We start from the raw sequence: 24897 nt of genomic DNA, 5'->3' as shown, positions 1-24897 counted from the left end.
CTTTACAAATAGAAATTTGATAGAATGCGGAGCACATCTGTCAACATTTTAGAAGATTAAGAATAGGACTCTTGAATGACATCCGAAAAAACCACAAATGACATGTTGTGTTGCTTCTCAGAATAACTACTGAAAATCATTAAATCTCCTTTTCTAGACTAGCTCTTATTAGAAAGTGAACTAGAAAACAGCATGCTTCTATGAAAATCCTAACACTGTGTGCCAAGAAGTATTTCTTACATAGTCATGAGTTACCATTTATGATAAGAGAATCAATATGAAGGCTCTTATATTTTATTTTTAACTGGTGATGTGTTTGAAAAGAAGTTCTGTATTCATTACTTCATGGCTTTTTAGATCATCATATATTTATCCCATTTCATGTGACTTAAAATTAGTGGTTTTATGGCATCTGGGTAGTTAACATGTAATGCTGTTTAATCTGACTTTTTTTGTCAAATCTTTTACTGAACTGCTTTTAGAAAAGGCAGTGTGTTTTATTTCACTTTTAGTACTAATTAGTTATGAATATTCTTTTCTTTAAAAAAAAAATCATCCAAGACACCTTTTAACTATTTTTATTGGGAATGTCAGTTGGTATAGCCTATCTCTCTCTAGGGCAATTGGGTGGTACTCACTGAATTTTTAAATATGAAGAGCCTAAAGCGTAGCCATTTTACTTTTAGGTACCTTATCTACAGGGATACTAAAACACATGAGCAAAGGTATATGTTCAAAAATAAACACTGAAGTAGCATTTAAAAAAAAAAATTGGAGTCCACATAAATGTCTGTCAGTAGGGCAGCCCCAGTGGCTCAGCAGTTTAACGCCGCCTTTGGCCCAAGGTGTGATCCTGGAGACCCAGGATCAAGTCCCACATCAGGCTCCCTGCATGGAGCCTGCTTCTCCCTCTGCCTGTGTCTCTGCCTCTCTCTGTCTCTGTCTCTCTCTCTCTTTGTGTGTATCTCTCATGATAAGTAAAATCTTTAAAAAAAAATGTCAGTAGGGACATGATTAAATGAATATTGACATATAAGTGTCATCTAGTCACAAAGTAGAAGACCTTAGAGAGATCTCCAAGTTGTAATATTAAGAACAGGAAGAAAAAGAGGCATTCAAGTAGATATAATATGCTTCCATATGCAGGATGTCTCTACTACTATAATACTTGTAGATTCATAGGAAAGAGATAAGAAATTGGTAGTGGTTTTTCCTGGTAGGCCTGTCACACACAATTGTTGAGGTTGTGCTGAGCAAAAGGACAGCTGGCTGAGGCAGTGAGCACAGAATAAAATCCTTCCATCCCACTTGCCTCTTACCTAGGCACTGTCCTGGCATACGCAGAGGAAAGTGCTGCTTTTTTTTTGATGATCACAAAGGTTCCACCTGGGCTTCTGATCACCCTGATTCCTGAGGTCCAAGGGTGGAATATGCAGAGGAGGGGGCTGCTATCATTGTCTCGTTTATGTACTTTTGATACCTTTTGCATTGTTTTTGAACAAGCAAGTAGTATACTTATAATTTAAAATAAAGTAGAAATTGAATTAAAAATACAGTGATCCAGGAGATAGAGGTATACAAACCTGGGAAGCATCAGACATACTGTAAAAAGAATCCTTTCTTTGGCAACAAACCTGGTTTTCCACCAGTGCAAAATCTGAGAAGAATCTTGTGTAGTAAGATGTATGTACTGTTAATGTTTCAAATTAAAATAACAACTGCTTCCCTGGAGTTTTTCTTAAGTGTCAGGGTTTCTCAAGGAAGAAAAAAAGAAGATTAAAGTAGGAAGGTTCCTTGAGGCAAACTAAATACCTGTCACTTGAGCAAGTTAGCAGGATCAATTAAGGAGGTGAAAATGGGCATTCTGTATCATGAGAGCAGAACTCTCAAATCTCTGGTAGCTAGCTCACTGGGTTTAAAGAGCCTGAAAATGAAGCTGTTTGCTTTGTGTGGCAAGTTTATATAGATTTCCAAGTGGGACTCAGCTCAATGCTGGATTAATTTGACTTTCTCGCTAATGTGGTAGGTGATGGTTGCTGAAGCCTTGGACATTTCCAGAGAAACCTACCTGGCCATTCTGATGGACCAATCCTGCAATGGCCCTGTACTGGTGGGCAGCCCTCAGGGGGGTGTTGACATTGAAGAAGTGGCAGCTTCGAATCCAGAACTTATTTTTAAGGTATGTTTATATTCCTGGCTATGCTGTGTTCATTGATTATTATTGCACAAGCTGTTAAAGATTTAATGTGCAGTCTGAGGCTGGTAGCAGTACATTCGTTTCTGGGATTTATGGCACAAAGATGTTGAGTCCCTTCTCTTTTCTGAGCACTCAGTTAAACTTGGCTAGAACCAAGGTATTCCCTATCCAAGGTCTTTTTCTTTGCTTTTTTCTCTCCCTTCCTTTATTCCTCCTTCCTGTTTTTCCTTCCTTTCTCATTTCTTCTACCCAGCCTAGCCCAAGAATTAACCAGTGGGGGAGGATTGTGAGTCTTCCATTTCCTCTGGATTAACTAACTGTACCCCATGTCACAGTATGTAGAATCCAGGAATTCTGTCCTGGGAGACTGGATATAAGCTGGAGACTGCCTCCATGTCTCTCAGTACTGCTAATATAAAACAGAATCCTTAAAACATCCAGAGTCTATCCGTTTGTTTCAGTCCTTTCAACCTCATCCTTAGTTTCTAGCCATAGATCTTGCTGAGGTCAAATCCTAACCAGCCAGCAAGGGTCTCAGTGTTTCTAAGCCTCATTTTTTCAATCACTAAAGTAGAAGTGGGTGTAATTTCCACCCCACAGAATTGTGAGAAAGAATAAGGTGACGTGTATAAAGTGCTTCTCAACCTGCCTCAGCTGTAAGAAGAAAAATCTGCAGTCTTTGGAACTGTAATTCTAGTTCTTTAATTCTGGGTTCCTAGTATAAAAAAAAAAATCAAGTTAGAAATTTTTATCAGAGGGATCCCTGGGTGGCTCAGCAGTTTAGTGCCTGCCTTCGGCTCAGGACGTGATCCTGGAGTCCCGGGATCGAGTCCCACGTCGGGCTCCCTACATGGAGCCTGCTTCTCCTTCTGCCTGTGTCTCTGCCTCTCTCTCTCTTTGTGACTCTCATGAATAAATAAATAAAATCTTTGAAAAAAAAAAAAGGAAAAGGAAAAAAATTTTAGCAGGAGGATTCATTATTTCTTTTAGAAGGTGGTTTTGTTTCCCTTCAGAAAGTGAGAATTTTATTTCTTGAACCTCTTTGTTCCAATCAGGTACTAGTACTTTGGTGATTGGTTTCAGAATGTTTTCACCAATATCACCTATTTAGGTTAACTACCTTGGAAGTTCAGTCAAGACTACATGCTGCCTTACCAGTAATATCTAGCCATTTTCAAAATTAATGTGATTGGAACAAGTCACTTCATTTGGAAAGAGAATATATGAAATAAGGTATATGAACAGCACTTAGTATCTTGGAGAGAAAGGCACTTTGTAGAGCTAAGGTATTATTAATGATTATCATCATCAATAGACTATTTAAATCATATGGTAATATTTAACCTACGTATGACAGGCTCTAAACTTAACAGCAATATTAGACAGGAAAACCTTACTTTGGAAGCTTTCCAAAAGATGTCATAAAAATTAACTGACTAAATATTCGTCAGTGCCATCTGTATAGTAATTAAAAGTGAAAACTGGCATCCGATTGTCTTGTCAGCATGCCACCCTGAAGAATTATATAGTTTTTGGAAAGGCTGTTTTTTAGATGGTCTGCTAATTAAAATGTACCCTATAGGCAGCTGCAGTAGCCCTGCTCAGAGATCTTTGGAAAGGCGCCACACTTTAATTACTCATTTGCAAATAAATACTAAGCATTTTCTTTCGAGGTTGGGAATCTTTTCATTTGCCTGTCTGAATTATCCTTATTTAATTCATTTTTACTAGGAGCAAATCGACATTATGGAAGGGATAAAGGACAGCCAAGCTCAGCGGATGGCAGAAAATCTAGGCTTCCTTGGGCCTCTGAAAAACCAGGTACTTGAGCATTTGGAGGCCACTGTGAATGACTTGTTTCAGAAAATGTTTACTACCTTGCTTACTTTCCTCTAATATTTGTGAGGATACCAGGATACAGGATTATTTATTGTGTCACAGTTTTGCTCCCCTGTTGTTTATGACAAAGAAAAATATTTCCCTTGTATTCCAGAACAGGATGTTGATGAGATGTGTTCATATATGTGTAGGTATGTGGGGGTGTGAGTGTTGCATGCAGACACGTGCATTTTGCTGTGTATGTCAGCCTCAATGTTCTTCTGTAGCACTGCAGTGCCAGCCCATGAATTATCCTAGGCAGCATAGTGGTTAGAAGCACAGGCTGTCCAGTCAGGCAGACCTGAGTTTGAATCCTGTGGTGCCACCAGCATGTGTGATTCCACCCGTCTGAATGTCAGGATCATCATCTGTGAAACAGGGCATGTTGTCAGGATCGAGTATGCTGATGTGAGGAAGTGCTCATTCAGAACTCCAGAAAGGTCAGCTGTTATTTTTATTAATAATATACATTACTTAACTAATTGCTATTCTTTCATAGCTAATGGGATTTGAGATGAATATTAATGACCTGAAAGTGATATTTCACTGAAAACAGCTTAAATTATGCCAATTTAGTAATTATATGCTTTGGCTTCAAAGACAGAGAAATTGTCCTCTGTGCTGTTGAGGGAGAGAATCTGTCTTGAGCATCACAGTCCTGCTTTGACCTTGGTCCAGCCCACAGACCCTGATTGTACGTTTACATGGGCAAGCTTCTTTGTCCCACAGTTAAATCAAAACTATTTTAACTCTTCCACTACTAAGAGAAACCAACTTAATAACCCTATGCCCTATGTGTATGTATATATGTGTGTGAGTGTGTATGTGGGAGTATGTATGTGTTCACCTGGGGCTCCCAGTTGTTACAGAGCATTTTCTTTCATTTATTTGGGCAACATTCCTCTAAGAAAACAGAATTCACACTCTTTCTGCCTTTACTTTTTCTTTTGATTGATTCTGTCTCTAGAAATTTAAGGATGGCAATAAGGCCAGTCATAGAAGGGTAAAGCTGAGTAAACTTGAACAAATGTGTTTAAGTTAAGAGAAGACAGCACTTACTTGAACATGGGAGGAACGACTCCCTCGGATAGCAGAATATTCAAGATGGTTGAAGGGGCAGGAACATCTGGGACTAAACATTAGCAGAAGAAAGAGCCAAGACTCAGTGGACAGGTAGAGGAATTGTTATTTCCAAGACTGTCAAAGAGTTGCCAAGTTAATGACCTGCTAAAAAGAAGTTATGGTGGATTCTTGAGTGAGGGCTTCAGTGGTTGGATTCTCCCCCTGAGAATGAGGTCACTAACTGGCTTAGCCATGCATTTGACGTTTATTGTGGGGTGTCTTATGTAGGGGTGGTGGTCACTGAGACCACTGTTTCATGTGGTCCCTATGTTCTAGCCACACTTCCCTGCAGTCAGCTTCAGAATGTGCTCCATAACCCTATTCACCTCATCTATATGCCTCTGCATACCTCCTTTTGTTTTACTTATTTCATTCACCTTTCCAGATCCTAATCTACACCACAGAGGGCACAGCCTTGCTTACTGCTTTGTTGCCAGCAAAGTGCTTGGCTAATATATTAGGTGCCCTAGAAACATTTGTCATACTTGTGAGTAAGTGCAACAGCACAGCCAGGATGTCCACTTGGAAAAGATTCCTAGAGAGTTGGTGATAGGCAGCTGTAAAGGCAGGAGAATAAATCTAGAGTGGGTGAATCTGCTGATACCTTGACTTGACAGCTCAGGAGGTAAACATAAAAGAGAGTTCTAGAGAAGGCAGTAATACCATTGTGAACACCAGAAGATAATTTCCTCCTCCTTCTTCCATGTTATAAGAGAACTTTAAGAGTCATAGCTCTTAAATGGTTAAATCACATTTTTTTTCAGTACCCCAAACACTCTAGGTTTTAAATGAATTACCTATGGAAGGCAGATGAACATGTGAGTTCTCAGAGATCATCAGTAGCTATAGTATTTTTTTTTTATCAGTAGCTATAATATTTTTAACAGAATGTATTGAAGAAAAAAGTTTTTTATTTCTTTTTTTTTTTCTTGTTTCTTTGTCATCCACTAAAAATGAAAGGCTTTCAGTCTTCATTTGCTTGGCAGGCAAAGTTGAAGTGAGCACTGCCTGGGTGCTGCTCACTCTGTTGGACCCTGGGAAATGGAGATGAAGAGAAATAGCCATTGTTCTCCAGGGGCTCACATAACAGTGGTCAGCTGCTAGCAGTGATTACAGGGAGAGGGAGTGTGATCTGAAGGAGAGCGAGGGTGATCTGTTGGAGATGTGTTCAAATTTGTTCATCTAGGGACACCTGATTATATTTGCACAGTAAGAAGGAGCCTATATGTGTGCTGGAGTGGTAAATTTGGGAACCTCTGCTTTAGGATGCTTTGTCAAGCCACAGAGGTCAGTGAAACATTCCAGAAAGCCAGTGTCCGATAAGTAGAGGAGGCTCCCCTAGAAGAGAAAACATTTTTTCTTTTTTTAAGAGAAAATATTTAAACGTGTATCAATCAGTGATTCTTTGGTCAAGAAATAGTATCTTCAGCCCCTCAGATTCAATATGACCTTAAAAATCACTTATTTCTCATCTAGGACATGGTTTAGGTATCTGGAGCCAGTGCTCTTATGAATGAACAACTTATAAAATGATTACCTTGTAAAGTTATTACTATCTTTCCTATAACTCATGCCTGTTGTCTCTGAAGGTGAGGTTTTCATGTTAGACTTAATGAAAAGCTATCACCTTGCACAGAAACTACTAAGTGTGTGTTCCTGACAAAATTCATTTAATTAAGAATTGGTTGAAAAGACTAAAGCCACAGAACAGCTGAAAATGACTAAAAAAATTCACAGATCTTTCAAGTGTGTCTTAGTTGCCCTCTATACTGTTCATTTCTGAAAACAAGCACCGTGAATTGTCAACATGCATCTTTATTTAGTATTTTAGCTAATGAAAAGATTTGATGGGTGCAGTTAATAAATGATCATTAATGCCTCTGAGAATGGTTTGCCCCTCTGGCTGGCTTCAAGAACCGTATGTGAATGTTGATGATATTAGTTCCTGGAATAAAATGAAAATATTTCTAAAATTTTCAAATAAAAATTAAAAATAAATAAAAATAAAAATAATAAAATTTTCAACCTGCTAAAACATTTTTGAAGGTACTTGTGAATTTGTCAGGGTCTTATGCATATGGCTCAAAGGATATTTGATTTTAGGATCTTAATTTTTAAAAATTGCTTAACAAACAACCTTAAAATAGCATTAATTGGTGGCAAAAGAAAGAGAAAACAAATTTTCTGTATAGTGTGGTTTTGAGCTGAGGAAGTAGGTGGCAGTAGGAAACTGGCTGACTGTAAGGTAAACAGCAGAATGTTTTCTTTGACTTGTGTTTAATTTATTTTTTAAATTTGAACATGTTTTAGAAAGCTGGGGAGCTAACCTCAACTTGCCCCAGGGCCTGCCATTTCGTATTATTACACCTGCTCAGACTGACACATTTTCCCTGCCGAGCCTTTCTAGTCATTTACTGGATGGCCTGTGGAATAAGGCACGTTCTATCTCCAAGCTGGGCTGGTTCTCCCTTTTAGATCTTACAGCACATATTTTATAACACATATCCCTTAGAGATCTTACAACACAAATCTAATCATGCTTCAGTCCCACTCAAAAAAGTGTTTATGGTCTGTCTTTGTACAGTAATAAATAGTTATAACAGTGAATACAAACCAAATGCTGTGTTAATGTGTAGTGAAAGTGGCATAAATGTGTAGAAAATTCAGGCTTCATGGTAAGCTAGGTTGATATAAACTGAAGATGTTTTGAAGCAACCCAGGTATCTACTGACAAATGAGTGGATAAACAAAATGTGGTATATACATGCAATGGAAAGTTGTTCAGCTTTGAAAAACAGGGAGGTTGTGACAAGGCATGTATGAGCCTTGGGGGCACTATGCTAAGTGAAATTGGCCAGTCTCAGAAAGATAAATATGGGTATGATTCTGTTTATGTGAGGTACCTAGAGTCATCAGATTCATAGTGATGGAAAGTAGAATGGTGGTTGTCAGATGAGGGGAGTGGGGGATGGAGAGTTGTGATTTAATGGGTACAGAGTTCCACTTTGCAGGATGAAAACGTTCTGGAGCTTGGTTGCATGACACTGTGAATATCTGGACACTGCCAAACTGTACACTTAAAAAATGATTGAAATCATGCATTTTATAGAATGTATATTTTAAAAAAGAAGACAGTTTTAAAGTAGCTGAGATAAAATCTTACATCTGCAGGTACCCAGCATTATTTTCTATTATGTAGTCTCTCATTATTAAGTTAATCATTAACTGAACTAGTGCTTATTGAGTGTTGACTCTGTGCAGAGGCTGTAGTACGAGTACAATGGATGCCATAGCGTCCAGGTTAGATAGCATGCCTGTTTCATACAGCTTACATTTCAAGCTCATATTGATGGCCTAGAAAACCCCTAAAAGTACAAATCTATTTGGCAGTGAGTTTTTTTTATCAGCTTTGCACTGTAGCTCAAATAAAATCCATTTGGATTAAAAGAAGAAAAAGTAAACATGAAATAAAAGAAATCTTAGAGTATTTGAAAAAAATAATTGGAGAATTGTTTTAACACTCTCAGAGTGGGACCAGCCTTCTTAAAATCTGACCTGAAGCTAGAAGCCATGAAAGAAGAGAGTGACATTATTATTACTACTACCAGATTCCATGTAGCAGAAATAACACATGGGTGAAAGTCAAATGTTAAAGGAGAAAAATATTTGCAATTTATATGAGATGAAGAGCTAATTTCCTACATGTAAAAAAAAAAAAAAACACCTCTTTTTATAACTCAGAAAAAAGATTAAAATCTCAACAGAAAAATTCAGAGAAAAGGAAATACAGATGTCTCTTAAGCTCATAGAATAATTCTCAAATTCATTAATAGTAAGAGCAGTTCCAGGCAGCCTGAGTGGCTGAGTGGTTTAGCGCCGCCTTTAACCCAGGGTCTGATCCTGGAGATCCAGGATCGAGTCCTGCTCGGGCTCCCTGCCTGGAACCTGCTTCTCCCTCTGCCTGTGTTTCTGCCTCTCTTTCTCTCTCTCTCTCTGTGTCTCTCATGAATAGATAAAATCTTTTAAAAATAATAATAAAAATAAATAAGTAAAGTGGTAAGAGCAGTTCCAATTAAATGTCTGTATGAAATACCCATTTTTACCTGGTATACTGGCAAAGATTGGCGGAGATGATTGTGCATAGAGAAACAAATTCTATGATACTGGATTGTGGGCTGAGAAACTAGTCACAGTTTCTACCAGGGATAATTTAAAATAAAATTTTACTATTTAAAATCTCCATACTCCTTTTTTTGACCCATTCTGGGGAATCTATCCTATAGATGTTTAGTCACATGCATGATATACGTAGAGAGATAGATAAGGCAGCATTTTAGACAATGTCAAACTTTTGGAAACTCAATGGCTATTGTTTAAGAGATAGGTTAAATGAATTATGATACATTCATGTAAGATATTATGTGGCCACTTATAAGAATAAGATCACTCTACTTGTGTTGCCGATATAGACTTTATAGAATCTATTAAGTAGAGAGACAAGGTATAGAACCAAGATCATTTTTTTGAAAAAGATGAATGGAGAATATGCATGCTTTCACATACATAGACTATCTCTCATTGAAGCACCAGCCAGAAAGTAAGGTGGCTACTGCAGGATGAGACATGAGAAGCTCTGTGGCTGGGGAGTTGAGTGAAAGTTTAGAGGGAGACTCTGTGTACCTTAGGAATTTTGTATCATATACATATATTATCTAGCCAGAAAAAAATCAGTATTAAGAAATATTCAGTCTTACTCATTATGTATGTTTATTCGTAGCTACTGGGTTTCAAATTAGGATTTAAGAAAGTTTATAAATATACATAAAAGAAATTAAGACAACGTGAATTTCATTTCCAGGAGTTCTTCAGTCAATACTAGAACAAAGAGAACACTCTCAGTGTTCACCAGAGTGGGACTTTATTCTAGGGGATTGGTTACATGGTGCTTCAAGAGTTGAGGAATTTCAGGGTAGAGAGAGAGGAAAGGTAGAGTTAAAGCATAACAGGAAATTGTTGCTCCCTGCCACTGGAGGACCTAAGTGAGCCAGTGGAATTACTGCACCTTGGGAGACAGAAAGTAGAACCCTGGTGGCTCTTTGGTGGTTGCCGAAGCCGAAGCCGTAGGAGATGCTTTTGCAAGGCAAAAAGAGCAGGGGTAGAAGTCCCCCTCCTTTCCACTACTTCCTGTCTCCTACCACTGCTTCCCCTTGGCTGAAGTGAGCTGAGAGCCATCCAGGGCAGAAGCCTTGGAAACTCAGCCTCCAAGGGTCAGCTCCCCTGATACTCAGAGTTGGGATGGGGAAAAGCTGGGACTGGACCTGAGGGGCAAAAATGCATGGCTGGAACAATGAGCGAGAATGTTGCCAAGGGAAAATGATGGCTAGGCTTTGGGTGGAGCCAAGAATGAGACTGATACCCAGCATTCAGCCATGACTGCACAGTTGTGCTGTGTGGCATCACAGGCTGTACTCACTATAGGTGTGAGCTTACCAGGGTTGTGTCAAGGCCCCATTCATGATGTCTTTCCCTTGCCCACTTCACAAAATGCCAGCATGCTGTGACATAGGCCACTCATAAAAGTTGATTGAAAAGAGTGAATGAGTGAGTGAATTTCAAGCAGCATGAGAAGAATGAAATCAGGGCATAACATCAGGGAAACTCTGGACATTGTTGCTCTTTGTGGTTTATGCCTTGGGGACAAACTGTTTATTTTGAACTGTGCTGGTCCCTAACTCTTACTATGTAGGACTTTCATTTCCCTGTTTTGGCCATAGTTTCCATTATATACTCAGTAATTATTTCCCAGATTATAGGTTTGGACTGATGAATGTAATAACTGTTTTATTCTAGCATAGTAAGGAAAACATAATCATTATAAACTCTCAAAATCATGTTTACCTTTTACTTAAATGGAGCTTGTTTATATTAATGATTGTGGCTCATATTGCAGTGTAACTCGGCTAATAGGGACATGATAATGTACAAAAAGATTAACAACATTTTTAGGCTATACTGAAAATATTTTGTTTCCCTGATAATAGTCTTTTCCTGGTGTCTGGAGGAAGGTTGAGCAATTCCTTCTAATGAATAGCAGCGGAAATGTAAATAATTATGCTTTTCTCTTTTTCCCTTCAGAAAACCTAACTGAATGTAAAGACATAACTTATTATCTTTAAGGTTTCATTAATCCAGCAAAATAAATGGTTTTTTACTGCTTTGGTATAATTTCATTGTACTTAATCCCATTTAGGCTGCAGATCAAATTAAGAAGCTGTACAATCTCTTCCTGAAAATTGATGCTACTCAGGTGGAAGTGAATCCCTTTGGTGAAACTCCAGAAGGACAAGGTAACAAAAAATTAAAAAAACAACAACAAATGAATATAATTATTTATGCAAACTATAAATTAAATTGTACAAAAGACTGTAGCAGCAGCTTTGCATTCATTTCATTCAGTAATTTAATTTCTGCCATGGTTTCAAATGCTCCCGTGATACGTTGAACTTCAGCACTGGAGTTTGTTTGCAGCCAAATGCCAGGCCTCAGGGGAAGCTCCTTCTTGTTTTATTTAGAAACATCCATCCATCAGTACCCCCTTGTTTTTCCAGGACCATTCTTGCTTATGCTGTGGTAAAAACTTGGGTAGGAACTGGAGCCTCTGCATTGGGATGTAATGAATGCACATGCTTTTATGGAGCTAGAAGTGCTTGAAAATTTTTAGTTTACATAGATTTGTACAAATTCACTTTGTGCCCCCCTGATGAATTTATATCCTTACAGTGAAGCCCTAGCGCCATCCTGTCCAACTCTTTCACCTTACTTAGTTACCAGCTTCTGATTCAGGTGGAAAAAGGAGGCATTTTTGTAGAGAAGAGTTTTCTATCCACCAGGTACTTATGAAGTGTAAAGGAATATTTTCTATCTCAGTACCTATCCCTTTTGCACTGTGCCTTACATACAGCTGGGATTCTGTAAGTTCCTACTAATTTGATAGCAAAAGCTTATGAGTGTGCGTGTATTTGGAGGTAGAGAGTGGGATATGAGGTGGACAGGACAGAGATACAGAAATGTAAGTCCTATGAACCTTGTCCTTTTTTTAGTGCATTTCACCTCCTACTGTCCTGTATGCTGTCTAGCAGGATGTGGGCAGTCTAAATAGGGATTTGCATTGAGTAAATTAGATGATCTGTTATGTGTAAATACTAAGTTGTAGACCAAGGTGAACATAGTATAGTGTTTTACAAAGGGGACTGGGTTCAAATTCTGGATCTGCCATGTTCTGGCCGCAGACCTGGGCTAAGCCTTGGAGTTTGGTTTGTGGTTTTTTGTTTTGTTTTTTAATCCAAAAGAATCATAAAAATGATAACTGTCTTGTAGAGTGACATGACTGGTGAACGTGACAGTGAATATCCACTGTCAGACACAAAATAGACTAGTCCCTGACATTCCTAAAATGTAGGTCCTTATCTCAGGTAGTCCAGGAAAAACACCCAGCAAGCAAAAGTCTAGGGCCAGATGGCTTCACAGGTGAATTCTACCCAACATTTAAATAAGAGTTAATACCTATTTTTCTTAAACTATTCCAAAGGGTAGAAAAGGAAGGAAAGCTTCCAAATTTATTCTATGAGGCCAGCAATACCTTGATACAAAAACCAGATGAAGACACCACCAAAAAAAAAAAAAAAATCAAATTACAGGCCAATTTCTCTGATGAACACAAATGCAAAAATCCTCAATAAATACTGGAAAACCAAATTCAACACTATATTAAAAAAATCATTCACCATGATTAAGTGGGATTTATTCTTGGGATGCAAGAGTGGTTCAATATTTACAAGTCAATTAATATGATATATCACATCAACAAGAGAAAGGATAAAAAACTCTATGATCATTACAATAGATGCAGAAGAAGCATTTGACAAAGTACAATATCCGTTCATAATAAAAGCCCTCAACAAACAAGGTTTAGAAGGAAATATCTCAACAAAATACAGGTCATCTCTGAAAAACTCATAGCTAATAGCATACTCAGTGGTGAAAGATTGAAAGCTTTACTTCTAACATAGGAACAAGACAAGAGGTCCACTCTCACCAGTATTATTCAACATAGTACTGGAAATCCTAGCCACAGCAATCAGACAAAAAATAAATAAAAGGAACCCAACTGGAAAAGAAGAAGTAAAACTTTCACTGTATGATGACATGATACTATATATAGAAAACCCAAAAAAGACTCCACCAAAAAACTACTAAAACTGATAAAAGAATTCAGTAAAGTTGCAGGATATGAGATTAATATATAGAAATCCATTGCATTTCTATACACTAATAATGAAGTGGCAAAAATAGAAAATAAGAAACAATCTCATTTATAAGTGCAGCAAAAATAGTAATATACCTAGGAATGAATTTAAACAAGGTGAAAATCTTGTACTCAGAAAACTATGAAACATTGTGGAAAATTGAGGATGACACAAATGGAAAGATATTCATCCCATGCTCATGGATTGAGACAACAAATATTGTTAAAATGCCCATATACCCAAAGCAATCTACAGATTTAATGGAATCCCTATTAAAATATCAACAGCATTTTTCACAGAACTAGAAAAAATATTCCTAAAATTTATATGGAACCACAAAAGACCTTGAATAACCAAAGCAATCTTGAAAAAGAACAAACCTGGAGGTATCCCAGTCCCAGATTTCAAGATATACCACAAAATAGTAAACAAAATAGTATGGTACTGGCACAAAATAGACACACAGATCTATATTACAGAACTAAATCCATGATTATATAGTCAGTTGATTAATGGCAAAGAAAGCAAGAGTATACAATGGGAAAGAGATAGTTTCTTTAACAAATGGTGTTGGAAAACCAGACAACTACATGCAAAAAAATGAAACTGGACCACATTCTTACATCATACATCAAAATAAGCTTGAAATCGATTAAAAATCTGAATGTGATACCTGAAATAAAAAAATCCTAGAAAAGAGCTCATGTGGTAATTTCTCTGACATTGGCCATAGCAGCATTCTTCTAGATATGTCTCCTGAGACAAGGGAAACAAAAGCCAAAATAAACTCTTGAGACTACATCAGAATGAAAAGCTTTTACACAGCCAGGAAAACCATCAACAAAACAAAAAGACAACCTACTGAATGGGAAAGATATTTGTAAATGATATATCTGATGGGAGAGTTAATATCCAAAATATGTAAAAAAACTTCTACAGCTCAACACCAATTAAAAATGGGCAGAAGACATTAACAACATTTTTCCAGAGAAGGCATACATGTAGCCAACAGACATATGAAAAAAGTGTTCAACACCACTCATCATCGGGGAAACAAATCAAAACTACAATGAAATTTCACTTCACACTTATCAGAATGGCTAAAATAGAAAATGTAAGAAACAAGTGTTTGTAAGGATATGGAAAAAAAGGAGCACTTGTATACTGTTGGTGGGAATGCAAAGTGCAGTTGCCACCATGGAAAATGGTATAGAGGTTATTTAAAAAATTAAAAATAGAATTACTGTATGACCCAGATATTCCACTATTGGATATTTATTTACCCAAAGGAAATAAAAACACTAATTCAAAAATATATATGCACCCTTATGTTTATTGCAATATTATTGACAGTAATTAAGACATATGGAAGCAATTCAAGTACCCATCCATAGATGAATGGATAAAGAAGTGATACACAGAGACACACACACACACACATAGAGTGAACTATTTACTCAGTCATGAAAATGAATGAAATCTTGCCATTTGCAATAGTATGGATGGATCTAGAGGGAATAATACTAAGTGAAGTAAGTCAGATTGAAAAAGACAAATACCATATGATTTCACTCATGTGGAACTTAAGAAAACAAATGAACAACAACAGAAAAGACACAAACAAAACAGACTCTTAAATACAGAGAACAAACTGGTAGTTGCCAGAGGGGAGATAAGTGTGTGTGTAGAGGAGGGAAGTAATGTGAAATAGGTGAAGGGGATCGAGAGTACACTCATTATGATGAGCACTGAGTAACATATAGAATTTTTGAGTCACTGTATTGTACACCTAAAAGTAACACTGTTAACTATATTGGAATTTTTCAAAAGTACAAAATGGGGACAATAGTAGTAGTACCTACCTTACAAGATTGTTGTGAGGATAATTAATGTCTTAAAACAACACTTGGCATATGGTAAGAGGTACAAAAGCATTAGCTGTTACTATTGTATTATTTCATATTCTTCTGAAAATCAAATAAGGTAATGGATATTTAAAGTAAAACATAAAAAAAATAAAGTAAAATGTCATACAAAAATTAAGGCCTTGTTTAAAATTCTAATTGTACCAATTGTACTTGAACTAATAAAAGGCAGTCCTGATCTCCCTCTATGAGTCTTTAGGCATTTCTGGTGGAGGCCCTTGTAGTTTTCTAATAAATTCTCCATTTTCATTAAAAAAAAAAAAAGTTAGGGGTACCTGGATGGCTCAGTCAGTTAAGTGTCTGCCTTCAGCTCAGGTCCTGATCTCACGGTCCTGGGATCAAGTTCTGAGTAGTCTGGCTCCCTGCTTAACGGGGAATCTGCTTCTCCCTCTCCTTCTGCCCTTGTGCTTTTGCTTGCATGTTCTCTTTCTCAAATGAATAAATTTAAAAAAAATTTAGGGCAGCCCCGGTGGCCCACCGGTTTAGCGCCGCCTTCACCTTCAACCTGGGTGTGATCCTGACCCAGGATCGAGTCCCACATCAGGCTCCCTTGCATGGAGCCTGCTTTTCCCTCTGCCTGTGTCTCTGCCTCTCTCTCTCTCTCTCTTTCTCTCTCTCTCTCTCTCAGTCTATCATGAATAAATAAATAAAATCTTAAAAAAAAAGAAAATAACATATTTCATAGTTTACAGAGTGACCACTAGATTAAAATCTGTGATAGGTTATTTAAAATCAAGCTACCTTTTATTCATAAATATTTCAAAAATTGTGTTTGACTATAATATCATTAGTATTTTATAGAGAGAGGAAGCAAAGTGGAAGAAAACTCTTTTTGAACTCATATGACACGTACTGGGATAAGCTCTTACATACATTCTTTTTTATTACTTACAGGAACCTGAAAAGTAAGGAGTTATTATGCCCATTTTATAGAGGATTAAAAATTAATGTGACTCCTCCATAGGCAGCTTGTTCCTGCATCTGGGATTTGAATGCATGTCTCTCTCAGTCTAGTGTGTGTGTTGATTTTGATATGCCAGACTGCCTTCTTTTTTACCTTTTTTCTCTTAAACTATTAATTTACTTTTATCAGAGTGATTCAGATGTAGTCTTCAGTTTAGTAGAATATTAGTCAAAATCCATGCTGCATTGAATGGCTGTTAATTAAATCTGAGAAACAAAAGACAGAGAGGTTGAGTACAAGTTCTTCAAGGTCATGGTTTGCTTTTCAAACTAGTATACATAAGCAACCTGATTGTTTCTTTTTTTTTTTTTTTAAAGAATATTTGGCCAAGGAACTGGATAAAAATCAGGCTATAATACTACTTTCATTTAAACCTTTGGTAAGTTGTCAGTTACAGATTGCAGTCTGATGCAGGGAATAAGGGTGCAAGAAACTTTTCCTAGGGTGTATTTGTAACACCTCATGAAATCAGAAGTTTTCTTTTTAATTATCAAGAGAAAGGAAAATTCTTGAGCTTTCTTGAAGAAATCATCATAAAACATGTTCCGTGTATATAGTTCATTAAAGCATAAGTCTTATGTGATATTTTTAAGAGCAAAATTATCTTTAGCTATTAATTTGTTCATTGTACCATAAAAGTTCAGCTATTGAATTATAATCACAATTAAATGAGTGTGTTGGTTTATAACTCTAATGAGCAGTAGTCAGATTAAACCCAATTAGGAAACGGTGATTAATGACCAAATGTATAAATTGATCTTCATCATTGTCACAATCCCCTAAAGCAATTCTCTATTTAGGAGATGTAAAAAAAAAAAAAAAAACCCTTTTTATCCTAGAAATATTAATAATCTTTATATTTATAATGTGAATATTTAATTTTTTCCATTTAGATCAGTAATAGCAGAGCATATAATGTTTCACATTAAAATTGTGATTTAATAATGACTCTTAATTTAGAAGTTTAAGGAGCCTGGCATCACACCAAACATTTTACTTTAAATTTATCCATTGCAAAGCTTCTTTGTAAGATAATTTCTTGCATCTTCCACTGGTTAATGGACATGTTTTAAAAGTTTCGGTAATTGGCTGTATATTTGCAAAACAGATGATACCTGGTTGAATGAAGAGCAATGATCTTGATAACATCTATGCTGCTAGGTCACCTATGGGAAGTTTTTACTGTGGTGAAAGAACTGCAGCCCAAGAATTATTTTTTCCAATGTGATTAATAATTTGATTTAAAGAATATAATTTGGCACTATTGACTGTAATGTAATTTAGTGACTCAGAATCATAATGGTCTGTTAGTGACAGAAACCTTCATCAGTCTAGTTTTTGTTAAGAAGCTTCTAGGTCAGGGAAGGATAGGTTCTTTTCCTCATATAACAGGGAATTCTAAGGAGCAATCTAATTTAGGGCATGAAGGGAATAAGGGATTTTCTGATCTTCCAGCCCAGTTACCTCTGAATTGGCTTCTTTGTCGGCCAGACTCTGTGGAGGGGCAGCCAAGATGGTTCCCATTTTTCATCATTCTTCTCCAGCAGCCCCAGCAATCTTTTCAAGTGATTCTGATTGGCCCTACTTGGGTACCATATCCATATCTAGACCAGTCACTTTGCTGGAATCACATGTATGGGAGAAAGGCATCTTCTCAATAGAAAAAGGGATAGAATCCCGTGTCCACCAGAATGACCAAATTTTACAGAAATTAAACTGTTAATGAATTAGTCAAAGGGAAATGAACTCTTTTCCTTGCTTGTCCAGTTGCATTGCCAGAATTGATTTATTAAACATGCGACCCAAGTTAGAAGCAAGGTTTCCTTGGGGCCTGTGGCTGACTCAGTCAGAAGAACATGTGACTGTTGATCTCAAGGTCGTGAGTGTGAGTCCCACATCAGGTGCAGAGATTACTTAAAAAAAATTTAAAAACTTAAAAAAAAAAAAAAGCAAGGTTTTATTTATCATTATTTACCTATCTCCCTATCTATTCATTCATCTCTTTCACAAGCCACTGTGAGATTTTATGTTCTATTTCATTTCTTTCCACTTTCAGCCAGATCTACCTGCACACAGACTCCTTTCTTTGGTATCTCTATAATAAGATTTTTCAGTGAGGAGGGCAGGCATATTGTCCCCTCAGGGGATGTTTGGCAATGTCTAGAGACATTTTTTTTTATTAAGATGTAATTGACATATAACATTATATTAGTTTCAGATATAAAACATGATGATTCCATGTAATCACCACATTGAGCCTAGTTAACATCCATTTCTGTTTATCACAACTGGAAATGTACGATAATACTTGCCTCTCGTGGGTGGAGGCCAGGGATGTTACTGTCCTACAGCCTCTCCACCTCCCACCCCTGATAGATAATGATCTTACTTAACCTACCAGTAGGCCCAAGATTAAAAATTCCTGCTCTAAGCCATTTTGACAGTTGGAGCCCAGATCCATTCACCAGGCTAACGGAATGAAACCCAATTTAAAACAGTGACTACCTGGCCAAGATTCCATGAGAACTAATGCTGACTGATCCAAAGTTAACTCGCACATCAGATCCCTTTCTTGCTTCAGATTAATTTCCCTAAATAGCCACCCTGTTGCTTCGTGTTAGCAAGTGCCCATGTTGTTGGTGGGTGTTTCTCTCTGTTTCTCTCTTTATACACAAGACTCTATTTTCAAGAACATTTTCAGTTCTCTACCTTCACCCAAATCCCCCTCCCGCCTTGTATCTATTTTCTCTTTCATAGCAACTCAAGAAAAGTTCTAAAAAGTATACAACTCGTGGAACATCAATATTTAATGGAAAGTGGAACTAATTTGAAAGTATCAGCATTTTAAGGCCATCTTGGCAGGGCGCATTTCAATAGCATATTATGGTTATTTATCACAAATCAAATGCAGTACATTGCTTGAAGACAGATTATTCTTCAAACTAATTATGACTATCTTATTTCCTGCTGTTTTTATGTTTCTTTTATGTGTGAGTCTCCCCTCTAAAATGTATTTTTCTTTTGTTTAATTCTGTAGCACATTCTTCCATTAAAACTCTAGGGTCAGAGGCTGTTAACTGCCAGTCAGGTTCTTCATCTAGGTTGGTGAATTAGCAGCTCACAGAATCTCACACCACCAAACAAAAAAACAAAACACCCTATGAATATAAGTACTGCAGCTTTCTTTGATATTTGTTCAGAAGGAAAATTCATTTGTATAATCTATCAAGCATGTAACAATGTGCTTTTGATGGTGAAAATTGTTTTATAAATATTAATAGGTATGTTTTTTCACCCACTTTGTACACAGAATGGCCTTTGTTCAAGATGAATTTTCTATAGAATTGAGGTTTCATTAATGTGACATTGAATATCTTACGTCTGAACCAAGTTCAGTACCTCAAAAAAATACATTTTAGAGTAGTTTGTTGTTTTAATAAAGGAAAAAGCTAAGGTTTGAGCAAGCAAGTTTATTTTATTGCCCTGCTGTTGACATACCATCAATCCATTTTTAACACACGCATTCTGAAAGTGTACTTGGACGGTTCTTACAGGGGGAAATAAGCGTATAAGAGTCAATCAGTATTCAAGGATTAATCCACTCCTTTTGTGCAAGCTGCAAGTTTTTGCTTATTTTGTCTCTTACGCTTTTTTTGTTTTCATGCCATAAGATGGACTTTCCAAAGTTTCTCTTTCACTGTAATAAGTATGATACCTGTGGCTATTGCAACATGGGATGTATGACTTAGTAGGAATTGGCAGCCTTTTTCTTTAAAGGACTGTATAGTCTCTATTATAACAAGTCGTCTCTGCATATGTCTATGACAGTAGCCATAGAAATATGTTAATGAATGAATGTGGTTGTATTCCAGTCCAACCATATTTATGAAAACAGGCAGCAAGCTGTCCCACGGACTATACTTTGCCAGTCCCTGACTGAGATTCTCATTTGGGGCTATTTTATACCAATCGTTAGCCACCCCAGCCTTATGGAAAATTATGGTGTGATTTGAAAGTCATCAAAGTCATCTCTTCCACCTTCAACCGTTAGGTTAAAATCTCCTGCTCCATCAGGTACACAGCCTGAAATGCCAACTATTAAAATGTTTCCTGTGGGAAATTCTTATGTATTCTGAATATCATAGGTAACTTGTGCATCTATAAACCAGTAGGCATTAGTTTAGATTCATGGTAAACAGAAGTCTAGGATAAGGGAATAGGACCACGTACAGGCAATTTTTAGTATAGGAGAGTCCTATAGCCTGGGGTGCGGCATTGGGAAGCTGAGTGTAAGAAAGAACTGTGCAGGTGGAGTATGGTGGTGGTATAATGGCCAGTGAGTACCAGCTGTCTGTGCTCCTGAGTGCTTTGCACACAGTCCCTACTTGCACTAACACCATGCAGTAGAAGATACTCTGGTTTTCATTTTATAGACAAGGCCACTGGGCTTAAAAGGTGATTATGGCTACCTGACTCTATAAAGTGTCTGAGTTGTAATTCATACTCAGGTGTGTTTGATGCCAGAGTACCCTAAGTGGTGAAGTTCAAGGAAGAACATCCAGACAATACAGCATTATAAACCGAGATAATGAGGCAGGAGAACACTTTGTATGTTTGGGACTCCTTTTAAAATATTAAGCAGGCATAACAAATATGTATCTAAAAAAGTCCATGTACCTCCTTAAAGTGCTTTATTCTTCCTGCCCTCTCCACCCACAGAAAAGATTAAGGCTTTGAGGGTGATACTTCATTTTTGGGTCAGGTCACGCTTCTTAATTCCTGAGCCCCTCACTTCCTATTTACATAGTCCTGTAACTTCCCAAAGCACTAAGATATAATGTACATTGGCCTAGTTATGTCATTTAGTTTTCTCTCCAGAGAGGGAACTGGCAAGGGGCCATTGCAGAGAGGCCATTTATCCCACAAATCTAATACCTGTAGGTACACCTTTATTTCTACTTGTTGGTATCCCTTTTATTCCAGAGTCACCATCTTCAAGCTCTGGTTTAACTCTGAAGTTCTCTCAGGGTGGTCTCCAAATAGTGAACTCATTTCTATTCTTGGCGTATACAGTGTACCTCAGGAAAAAGCATCTTTTGAAAATCTGGCTTTGCAGAGGGTGGGGGGGTGGGCTGCCTTCTGAACATTGCATACATATGCCTTAATTATGTTCTTTCAAGGAGCTTGGAACTATAATCTTTGTAAGTGGCAAAGATCAGCCAGGACCTATTTTGATTTACTAGTTTATTGATCTTGACCAAGAATTCTTTTTTTTTGAAACTCTTCAGTTAGGAAGTCAATTTGATAGCCTTCGCCCATTCATTTTGAAGGTATCGGTTACAAACAGTCTTGCCAATGAGTAATGGAAGAGCTGAAATTACTAATAAATTAATTAAAATTTATTTGTAAGCCTAATGGAAAGCCAACAATGAAGTTGCTTTCCTATTGATTATTATACCAGTCATTAGCTGCTGACAAAATGCTCTTATAGCAAGAAGAGAACGTTGGCCAATTCCTTTGGTAATTGTAGGATTCCATCATTAAGATTACAGCATTCTGGACAGTAATTACTCATTTGTCCCATGTATTCACGGTGTGTGGGTAAAGTGGTTGGAAATTTTTGTCCTTGTCTATAAAATGAAAACCAGAGTATCTTCTACTGCATGGTGTTAGTGCAAGTAGGGACTGTGTGCAAAGCACTCAGGAGCACAGACAGCTGGTACTCACTGGCCATTATACCACCACCATACTCCACCTGCACAGTTCTTTCTTACACTCAGCTTCCCAATGCCGCACCCCAGGCTATAGGACTCTCCTATACTAAAAATTGCCTGTACGTGGTCCTATTCCCTTATCCTAGACTTCTGTTTACCATGAATCTAAACTAATGCCTACTGGTTTATAGATGCACAAATTATCTATGATATTCAGAATACATAAATGTCCTTGGCAAGACCAAGGACTCTGGCAGACATTAACTTCTGTATAAGGCTCTCTCTTGTCAGTCAGTGTTACTTTAAATAACTTGTGGTTTGGGCTTTCATGTATGCCAAGCATTCTTAGATATTAATATGCCAGTTCTGCATAGATTTGTATCAAAGTGTTTGCTTTTTGTGGCAGAGAGACCCTGGTATAGAGTCTCTACGTAGGATCTGTAGCTCTAGGACGTTGTAATGTTAACAGTATGTAAGCAAATGGGATTAACAGACCATGATCATTGCTTTTGAGAGAATTATTACAGGTTGTTTCCCTTTGAAGAACTAGGTAGCTTGTAGCAATGCTGGAGGAGAATGGGTAATTTCTCCAAAGTGTAGGTCAAAGATCCCTGCCTATCAAATTCTGAAGTAAAGCAAGAGGTTAGGATGGAATGTCATCATACACAACTGACTTCTACCCTTAGTGATATAGTAAAAGGGGTAAGATTCCAGAAACCTGCATGCCCCTCTTCCCCACTGCAGTCTCTCCCTGACAGTTCATATAGAAGATATCCTGTAAATCAAGGAAAGTTCTCTTCCTATGGTCCATTCATATCACCCAGTGAGTTTCAACTGTGTCCAGGGCTCTTGGCTGTTGAGAGAGTTAGAGATTTCTACCTGCACCAGAGAATAGAGACAGTAGAAATGATAATACCTGGCCACCTTCCATTATATCTGATCAGTCTTGGTCTCTTAGTGTTTTATAACCTGAATCAAAAGAATCATATCCTGCACACATCAGGATGATGGTCCAGTTTGAGCAGACCCCAAATTAAATTTATCAGCAGATTGGGGATGGTTATATCCATTTTCCAAATAAGAAAACAGGCCCAAAAAGGAAGTAGGCTAATTTTTTTTTTAATCAAGTTACAGAGTTAGTTAAGGATCAAGTAAAAAACTGTTGATTGTAACCTGGTGTTCTTCCCACTAACTCTTTCAGAATTATTAGCGAGGATACTGATTAAATAGAAATTTCACTTTGCAGCATCAGAAGAAAGACAAAGGAGGATAGTGGGATTAAGTGTCATAATCTAGTTTTTCTTTGCATAGAAGGTAAAGGCGATGATTAGTGGTTATATACTAAAAATACAAAATGTAATAAAAATGGCAAATCAAAGCTGTATGTACATATGTCAGCCTATAACTTTTAATGGATGACCACAGTTTATATTATTGTTTTATTAAACAGAGACCAACAGGCATAAGTTACTGTGCTCTTTATTAGAATGTAAGTCCTTTGAGGACAGGGACTATGCCACTCTATTTGTGTAGCCCTAAAGTTTAAGATCAAGGAAGCTGTAATAGCTTCTCCCACTCATATCATGAAAAAGATGACAGTATCTTATTTTTCTTTCTCCTGTGCCTGCCAGCCTGGGGAACTAATTTATAGATCCTTAAGAGATATTCATTTGGTGCCTTTTTTCCTTTATTTAGTTGTCTGTTTTGATGCAAAGATAAACTTTGATGATAATGCAGAATTCCGACAAAAGGACATATTTGCTATGGACGACAAATCGGAGAATGAGCCCATTGAAAATGAAGCTGCCAAATATGATCTAAAATATATAGGACTGGATGGGAACATTGCCTGCTTTGGTAAGAAAGTAGTTCTATCACAAGTATAATTTGTGAATTTTTGCAGAATTTAGGAATTTATTTCTGAACCTTTCTGAAATGGTTATTTCCCTGTAGCCAGTAAAACTAGGAGTTTTTGTCGCCCAAAAGTCTTGGGAAACAATTCAGTTTCCTCCCAAAGTTCATTTGCTCAGTGATCATTGGTTTAAAGCAGGGTTTCTCAAGTCTGGCACTATTGACATTTTGGGTGGGATAATTCTTTGCTGGGGAAGAGGCTGCCCTATGCATTGTCAGATATTTAGAAGTGTCCCTGGTCTTTAGGTGTCACCTCCCTCCCCCCCTGCCCTGCCACATTGTGACAATCAAATATGTTGCCAAACACTGGCAAGTATCATCTGGTATGTAAAATAACCTCAGCTGAGAAATACTATTTTAAAGCATCTCAGCTAGATTTTGCTTAATAAAAATCAAAATCTTTGCTGCCCCAGTCATTGTTAATATGCTAGGAACTATTCTGAAAGTTGGTTTTAAGATAACATTTCTCAGAGGAAGTAGAAGAGAACATACACTTGAATCATTATACTCCAGTTTCAGCTTTTATGATAACCAAATGATAAAATGTTTAATCCATTATCCAGTTTATTAATAAAACAATTGATTTTATCATACTCATCTAAATTTGTGGAAATGGCTTATTCAGCTGAGATAAGAATGGGTCTATAGAAGCAATACAATTTCTGTTATTGTCCACAGCTTATAGAGCTGAGATTTATACCCATCTGTGTTTCTGGTGGAACCAATTCATTGCACTGGAAACTGAGGTCTTAATCTTAATGGAATTAAAATAAAAAAGATTTGTAGCTCATTAAAGCAACAGGATTATTATATTCAGAACTGAACAGACCTCATCTGGTAGTCTGCTGAGCAATACAATAGAAAATGACATCTAATTACA

The 24897-nt window shown here is 37.2% G+C and overlaps 1 protein-coding gene across 1 annotated transcript in view; it reads left to right on the top strand.

Moving 5' to 3' along the window:
- SUCLG2 (succinate-CoA ligase GDP-forming subunit beta) overlaps positions 1-24897 on the top strand; it is a 258901-nt gene that overhangs the window by 130517 nt on the left and 103487 nt on the right. Inside the window, exons 5-8 of the mRNA XM_041764426.1 lie at positions 2027-2179; positions 3929-4018; positions 11448-11544; positions 23802-23963. Coding sequence (XP_041620360.1) covers positions 2027-2179; positions 3929-4018; positions 11448-11544; positions 23802-23963 — 502 coding nt within the window. The remainder of the gene's footprint in view (positions 1-2026; positions 2180-3928; positions 4019-11447; positions 11545-23801; positions 23964-24897) is intronic.

The sequence above is a fragment of the Vulpes lagopus genome, chromosome 7 (assembly GCF_018345385.1).
Source record: "Vulpes lagopus strain Blue_001 chromosome 7, ASM1834538v1, whole genome shotgun sequence".
Taxonomy (NCBI): Eukaryota; Metazoa; Chordata; class Mammalia; order Carnivora; family Canidae; genus Vulpes; species Vulpes lagopus.
This window is presented reverse-complemented; position numbering and strand designations above follow the sequence as displayed.